Consider the following 8635-nt stretch of genomic DNA (forward strand, 5'->3'; position numbering starts at 1 on the left):
CCAATGAGCTTGCTGCTAACTTTTGAAATGGATCTAGACCTAGTTATCTAACCTTATTGTAAAGAAATTTTTGGCCTAGTTTTAATTAGTTTCTGGACTTGCTTCCCAAACCCCCGACCCACCCCACAGTTGAGTTAAATTTCTAGGTACAACTTGCGGGACTACGGCTTTTTGATGTACACATACTAGGCCATAAGTATGGGCAACCCCCGTAGCTATCTGCCACAAAGGGGCAAACGATTGTGGTGAGGGATGCCAATACTTGTGACCTGGCACTGTACAAGTTCCACCCAGCGAGAGAAAAGAGAGGCAAGTGCTATTTAAGTCTTCCTTGGAAGACTTAGCAAAGCTTTATGTGATCAACCATCTTTGATGCGGGCAATCATAGAGGTTGTCGGGGTGATACTGGATTGTTTTCATTGAGAGTCCTTTGTGCGCCATCGAGTCGGACTGGATATGCAGACGTATTTTCCACGAGAGTTGATGTCCCTCGTTTACAATTCTAATAGTAAAGTAACTTTAAGAACGATCTTGTCAAACGGCTGCGAGGTCTGAAATATTAAGGCAATCAAGAATGATTTTTTTTTTTTTTTTTTAAACTCTTCTTATATCAAAATGCTCCTATCAAAAAAGAAGAAGAAGAAGCACACTGATGTTATTCAAACACAGGTGGGCCAGTTGTACAGTACATATGGTTTTTAATACCCCGAAGAGCAAAGCCCTGAACATGGAAGGATGTATTTTTCTCAGCTCCGATATTGATAGCCTAGCATATGGGATTCTTAACGAAGCGAGTGTGTTGTATGAGCTTTTATTAACGATTAGCAATTTGAAACTTGGGACTTCCAGTACAAAATTTCCCATAGGATGATACATGTGGGCGGATCAATATCTAGGACTCCACTAGCCAATTATTGGTGGTTGGTGCCTGAGCGCAGTACTCATTAAGTGGCGGACCAAGATTCAAGAATCATCTGTCATTGCGCGGCTCAAGCAAACTAAGCCACAAAGTGTACATAGTACGGAGTAGATACTTGAGCTGGTGCATCCAACTAATAAACCCTTGGGGCGCACAATACACTAGAAGAGTTGAGCTACGCTGTACAGCTCCGCTGAATTTGAAAAACAATACTCCGTAAACTAGCTCCATTTTTCATTGTACTGTACATAGTTGGAAATGGCTCCTTGAATAATAAAAAGCTGAAACTGTGTCAGGCGTTTACATACAGCTAGTCCCGAATCGGATGCCAAGCTGTCAAATTCGGGGCCATCACAACTTAAAGTCAACTCCACCTCAACGAGGTCGACAATGAGGACGATAATACAGAATGATTGTTCGAAGACTCCCATAGCACTATCACCATCGTTATTATTATTACGTTATTGGCTCCTACGTGTTTTTCGTCTGATTTTCAGCGAGCTGCCAAGGGGAAGCGAGAAGGCACAACAATTTGCCGCCTATGTATTTGACTTGCGCATGTTCCGGCTTATGTCCAGAGACATAACAAACTTCGACAATATGTTACTTTGGTTCCAATCCTGCCAGCGGTTCCTGAGCCTCATACTACCAAACAAGGGGACACACCCCACCCAACTGGTCCCTGGTTCTGTGCTGGCGTTTGCGGACCAATCTGCGTCATGGACGTCACCTTAGGTGTAAACTCTGTCCGCAGATGCTCAAGCAAAGGTGTGGGAAACAGATCACCGATGAATGAGAAAAAAATAGGTAAAAGAGAAAAAATGGCGAGACTCGATTCTTTTGGGAGTCGTCATATCTAGCAGACTTTTTGACAACATCTGCTACTGCTTATTCATTCTCTGAGTGGCCGTCACCACATTTCGCCCTCCACGATAATGTATAAATATATATATATATATATATATATATATACGTGAGTGTGTGCGCCAGGAAGGTCCGGCACTCAGTCCATGCGAAAACAACAATTCTTCAACTTACAGAAGCAAGTCAAACTTTTGCAAGTAGTTGAGAAGGTAAAATAATCGGCCGTGGATATGAAGTTCTTATGTGGTGTCGTTGATTTACCGCACATGTCTACGAAGGTGGGTTATATTCGAGTTCCTCAAGGTCTTCAATGTTTATGTCTTGGCCCAAGAATATGGAGGAATCGAATGGGTTTTCATTAAGCCCCGATTACTCATCGCAATGGCAAAAAGCTTTGCAGTTTGCCAGTTCTCTCGCTGGCTGAAAAAGTATATGAGGCGAGATTCTGCGGCTTGGCAGATAGATTTCTATTTTCGGTATCAGACAAATAGTCAAAGTTTCAGAATATCGCGGACCAAGGAATGACAGAGGCGTTAGTACCTAGGTGGAGCTTTTTCCCTTTTCCAAGTTGGAAGTTTTGCCCCAAAGCTGGCCTTGGTAATTCCAACCGGGCCGACTCTCTTTCTCTCCAAAGTCTGTTCTTTCCTCTTTCCTTGCCTTGACTTTCCAACATACTGTCGTTTTCTTCGTCATTTTCGGTCGTTTCGCTGTCGTTCTTATCCCGTAATTCCCAGCTTATTCCAGCGCTGGAAGTTGGGGAGCTTGATACAATATCACAGATTATTGATCAGGCAATACTCTCGCTTTCCCACTACCATTCCACTCGTTTCGCGCTTCTTGTATTCTCGCGGCATATGTTAGGGTTTATCGTGGCATAATTATCTGTCATTATCGATGATGCGGCGGTGGTTGGTGGGAGTCTTGCTGGCACTTCTCGCTGCTAGAGCAACGAGTTGGCCGTATGATCCGCAGTTTGAGGGATATAACCTCAACGAAAATAAATCCGCCATAAGCCCCGCAGACTATTACGGAGAATGGTCGGGACATCAATACCACCCGTCGCCGGATAACTGGCGCTTTCCATTCTACAGCTTGTTCCTAGATCGATTTGTGAATGGCGACCCGACAAATGACAACATTAATGGCACATCATACGAACATGATTTGAACTCGAATCAGATGCGTCACGGGGGAGATGTAGCTGGTCTGATGGATACGTTAGATTATCTCCAGGGCATGGGAATAAAGGTATGTTGGAGCTATCAGATTTCCTTGTGGACTTTTTAGAACTTGCTAACAGAAGCTCATGAAGGGCATCTATCTCGCCGGAACGATTTTAATTAATCAGCCTTGGGGCGCAGATGGTTACTCCGCACTTGATACTACTCTTCTTGATCAGCATTTTGGCACTATTGAATCATTTAGAATGACTATCACTGAAATTCATAGGCGCGGCATGTACGTTATCATGGATAACACATTGGCGACGTAAGTACCTGATAGCGTCACTTGCTCTTGGCGAAAATAAATAAGTATGCTGATCCGTTACAATAGCTTGGGCGACCTTATCGGCTTCAAAGGACATTTGAATGGTACAACACCGTTTGACACCAACGAGCATCAGGTGGTTTGGAAGTCTAGCCGTCGATACGCGGATTTCCGTATCGGCAACGAATACAATGAGACCTGTGATTATCCAAGGTTTTATTGGGAAAATGGTTACCCTGTCGGCACTGATGTTACCGACCAACTGATTGGCTGCTATGATAGCGACTTTGATCAATACGGTGACATCGAAGCTTTTGGAGTCTACCCGGATTGGCAACGTCAGCTCTCAAAATTCGCTTCAGTGCAAGACCGTCTCCGTGAATGGATCCCTTCTGTCAGGGAACGGCTCATGAGACACTCGTGTATTCTGATGCGACAGCTTGATATTGATGGGTTCCGCTATGACAAAGCCCTGCAGGCTACAGTCGACGCACTAGGGGATATGAGCGAGCACTATCGTGAATGTGCCAGGAGCCTGGGGAAACACAACTTCTTTCTTCCTGGTGAAATCACGGGCGGAAATACTCTTGGGGCTATATATATCGGGCGAGGACGTCAACCGAACATGCTGCCAGATTCATTGGAGGCCGCAGTAAAGATGACGCACAGGTCGAACGAAAATTATTTCATCCGCGAGCAGGGTAAATCTGCGCTGGATGCTGGTGCATTCCACTATTCGGTCTATCGTTCTTTGACCCGGTTCCTTGGTATGGACGGTAACCTTGCCGCGGGGTTTGACACCCCCGTTAACTGGGTAGATGCTTGGAATGAAATGATCCTCACAAATGACTTCGTTAATTCCCAAGGGCACTTTGATCCGCGCCATATGTTCGGGGCAACGAATCAGGATGTTTTCCGCTGGCCTACAATTAGAGAAGGGACGCAGAGAATGTTGTTAGCATTCTATATTACCACACTTCACCTACCTGGCATCCCATTACTGCTTTGGGGTGAAGAACAAGCGTTCTACGTTTTGGACAATACCGCTCAGAACTATATCTTCGGTCGGCAGGCCATGTCTCCAGCAACAGCTTGGCAAACTCATGGTTGCTACAAGCTCGGCTCTCAGCAATACTATCAATGGCCCATTGAATCTGGTAAATATGGGTGCCATGACGAGACGGTTAGTTATGACCACCGAGATCCATCTCACCCAGTACGCAATATTTTGAAAACAATGTATCAAATGAGGGAGAACTACCGGACGTTGAATGATGGATTTTTCATTCAGCAACTTTCAAACCAAACGTGGCAAATTTTTCTTCCCGGCTCAAATAATACACCGACAGAGACTGGAATGTGGTCCGTCCACCGTGGTCGTTTTGAGACTGCCCAAGATTTTGGCAAAGAATCAAATCTCCCGGTTTGGCTTGTTTATCAAAACTACAACAAAACCCACAAGTACGAATTCGACTGCTCGGACGAAAAAAAAGCTCTAATATCTAACTTTGATAGCGGCACTACTGTCAAAAATTTGTTCTTCCCATTTGATGAACTTACTCTGAAAAGAGGCCCCAAGAAGCTGGGGATTGAGCAATCTCGGGAATTCAATGGGTGCCTTGACAGCCTCGAATTGAAACCGTGGGATTTTAGAGCCTACGTTCCTAGGGAGAGATTCATTCGGCCACGTCCTATGGTCACAAAGTTCTCTCCCGGACACGATGCGCGCCTGCTATCGACAGTTTCTCCCGATAAAGATGAAAGAGTTCCCATTGAGCTTTATTACTCCGAAGCGATGGATTGTAATAGCGTGACCGCGAGCATTACACTCAATTCAACCACGGATAATGGTAAAATACCATCCATTGACTATAGTACTGTCCAGTGTCAAAGCCTCAACCCCCAACCAACGAAATACATTGGTGAACTCCCGAATTTCTGGCGATGGTCTGCCACTCTCGTTGGTGTTTACAATGGAGTACATCAGTTATCAATCAAGGATGCCCTAAGCGCTGACCGCCGCACCAATACGTCTTCGATGGATCATTTCCTTTTCCGCATTGGGCAATCAGACAACCCTATGGTTTTCACTCGAGCGGCAAATTACTCATCGAGTTTTCTACATACGGACAAAAGAGGTAGCCTATACGTGTCTCATCACGCCGCTGGGGCGGACCTTTACAGGTATTCCTTAAATTGGGGTTCATCGTTTTCGGATTGGTTACCTTACACGGGTGGCAACACTACTCTCGAACGCCAGCCCTGGTCAGGCACGAAATTGCAAAGGTGGAAAGGCGAACATGTTATTGTTGAATATTGGAATCGTATGACAGGAAGTAGTTCCCATGTCCAACATGGTGACCTTGATTGGCCTCACAACAAACCACGAAGATTCCCTCATCTTTATTGGAACGGCCCTTATAACCAATATGGCTATGATGCTGGACTCAGAAACCATATGGTGCAGGATGATAAGGGGATATGGCGATTCAGATTCATGACGGAGTGGCCAGCGTTAGCTCAAGTCAATGTTTGGGGAATTAACCCAGATGGCAAACCGGATCAAACATTCGTATTTGGTGACATAGATGGCGATTCTGTGTTGGATCGCTTACCGCCGTCTTCCCTTTCGAATATTGTCATAAATATTACGAATCCCCCGCCACACCCCTATCTTTCTTGGCTGTTTTTATTGAATGACGGAACACTTCATTTCGAATTGTACCCAATCGGTAATCAATACCACCAGTTGGCCTTGTATATCCTCCTCTGGGTTATACCTATTCTAACTGCTGCGATTGGTATCTACGTATTCAAGAAATCCTTTTATCAAGTGAAATTTAACCAGGTCGGAATTAGTGATAAAAGAGGCTTCATTCCTCTCGCTATCAGACGGAAGTTTAATAAGCGAGTTCTTGAAGAATCCCACTCTATGAATCCGCTGGTTAAGCTGGCGAACAAGTCTCGATTTTTACAGTCGACTTCTGCGCTAGTTGCAGATTCGGGCAGCAGACGTACCACTCTAATAGCCACCCTGGAATATCACATTCAAGATTGGGGCATCAAAATCAAGATTGGAGGTTTGGGTGTGATGGCTCAACTAATGGGAGAGCATCTTGGACACCAGAACCTGATCTGGGTCATCCCCTGTGTGAGCGGAATTGATTATCCGATTGACCAAGTTGCCGAGCCTATGACGGTGACTGTGCTTGGGAATCCATACGAGGTTAAGGTTCAGTATCATGTTGTTAGGAATATCACCTATGTTCTTCTCGACGCACCTGTTTTCCGACAACAAACCTCAGCTGAGCCATATCCAGCCCGTATGGATGATCTCGACAGCGCAATTTACTACTCCGCTTGGAATCAATGTATTGCTTTCGCGATCAAAAGATTCCCTGTTGATTTGTACCATATTAACGATTATCACGGTTCTCTTGCGCCAATATATCTCCTGCCTCAGACGATTCCGATTTGTCTTTCCTTGCACAATGCTGAATTCCAGGGCTTGTGGCCTATGCGCACACAGACTGAAAGGAGGAGTTTGTCTGTTTAGCTTCATAGAGTGCATCCGCTATGTCAGTTCGGGAGTATTCAATTGCTTCATGCTGGCGCAAGCTATCTGCGTATTCACCAGCAGGGCTTTGGAGCAGTGGGCGTCTCGAAGAAATACGGCAAACGCTCGTATGCACGATATCCGATTTTTTGGGGTTTAAAGAAAGTCGGCACGCTACCAAACCCCGATCCATCGGACACTGGTGAATGGAACGGAGAATTGCCCAACAAATCTGATATTGATGTCAATCCACAATTTGAAGCCGATCGACTAGAGCTGAAAAGGCAAGCTCAGGAATGGGCAGGTCTTGATCAAAACCCGAATGCAGATTTGCTAGTCTTTGTCGGGCGTTGGTCGATGCAGAAAGGGATCGACCTCATTGCCGATGTTTTCCCTGCTATTCTGGAAGCACGCAAGGATGTTCAGCTACTATGCGTCGGGCCAATTATCGACCTTTACGGAAAGTTTGCTGCATTGAAACTTGACAAGTTGATGAAACTTTATCCTGGCCGTGTTTTCTCTAGACCTCAGTTTACTGCTCTCCCGCCGTTTATTTTCAGTGGCGCTGAGTTTGCCTTAATTCCATCTAGGGATGAGCCTTTCGGATTGGTAGCTGTCGAGTTTGGTCGGAAAGGCGCTCTCGGCATTGGCGCACGGGTGGGTGGCCTTGGGCAAATGCCGGGCTGGTGGTATACCGTTGAATCTACAACCACTAGTCATCTACTCAATCAGTTTAAATTGGCGATTGACAGTGCACTGAACTCGAAATATGAGACGAGAGCCATGATGCGTGCGAGGTCAGCAAAACAGAGGTTTCCTGTTGCCCAGTGGGTGGAAGACCTGGAAATCCTTCAAAGTACAGCGATAAGGATCCATAACAAAGAATCTGCCAAATCAACTGGGCAACCTCATTATACCCCTTCTGCATACAGTTCGTCCGGAATACTGGGCTCTCCAATTGGGCTTGGAAGCATGACCCCCGTGTCTCCAATGTCGCAGTCTCGTAATCAGAGTTGCATCAACACCAACAGGTTGAGCGCTTTTGGGCCACAAGCGAGAAATACTGTTGTTTACCACCAGGAAGTCTGCCCAGGTGCCGATATCGACAATGAAAATCAACCGACCGGTCTCAGCAGGAAGCTCTCTCTCGGTGTGCGGTCTGGCCCTGGTCATACGCGAGCGGCACCTCGCATGCCACGAAAATTGCGGAAAATCCTGGCTCCAATGGACCTTCCGGAGAATGTCCATGAAAACGAACCGGACCGCCTTGGTGTGGCTGTGACGACCGATGTTGATGATGACAGCGATGACGACACTGTCGCACAATATTTTGGTGATGATGAATACACATTGACCCGGGAGCAAGCAGAAGCAGGGCGAGGAAACGATATGAGTCCATTTCACCCAGGTTTTAACGAACTAAGAATTCCGGGAGAATCGCGCCCGCCTTCGCCCGCCGGTATGGAAGGCTTCTTGTCGCCCAGTCGTGCTTTGGCTGATTCTGCGAATTGTTTCGGCTCTACCTCTGTTCTCTCCTTGGGATCAGTTGTTGGTGGTAAGAGAGACTTTAAGCTCCAGAAGGTGGATCCATTCTTCACCGACAGCAATGGCGAATTTTACAGGGCATTCGAAAAGAAATTGGAAGATCTTAATAGCCATAACTCAGAATCTGATCTATGTATCGAAGATTACTTGGTGAAAAGTGAAAAGAAATGGTTCAATCGATTCAGAGATGCTCGTTTACGGCCTCCACCAAGACAAAGCCGGTCAATATTTCGTGTTAAACGTGGAGGCATTATCTCCTCCTC

General features: G+C 45.9%; 1 protein-coding gene across 1 annotated transcript in view; it reads left to right on the plus strand.

The window, feature by feature from the left end:
• Positions 1-2680: 2680 nt before the first annotated feature.
• The window catches only part of HCAG_07105 (hypothetical protein), a gene marked incomplete at both ends in the record, with an annotated part of 10119 nt that continues 4164 nt past the window's right edge, over positions 2681-8635 (plus strand). Inside the window, 4 exons of the mRNA XM_001537633.1 lie at positions 2681-3031; positions 3183-3271; positions 3338-6781; positions 6836-8593. Coding sequence (XP_001537683.1) covers positions 2681-3031; positions 3183-3271; positions 3338-6781; positions 6836-8593 — 5642 coding nt within the window. The remainder of the gene's footprint in view (positions 3032-3182; positions 3272-3337; positions 6782-6835; positions 8594-8635) is intronic.

Source organism: Histoplasma capsulatum, genomic scaffold, assembly GCF_000149585.1.
Source record: "Histoplasma capsulatum NAm1 scaffold_8 genomic scaffold, whole genome shotgun sequence".
NCBI classification, from domain to species: domain Eukaryota; kingdom Fungi; phylum Ascomycota; class Eurotiomycetes; order Onygenales; family Ajellomycetaceae; genus Histoplasma; species Histoplasma mississippiense.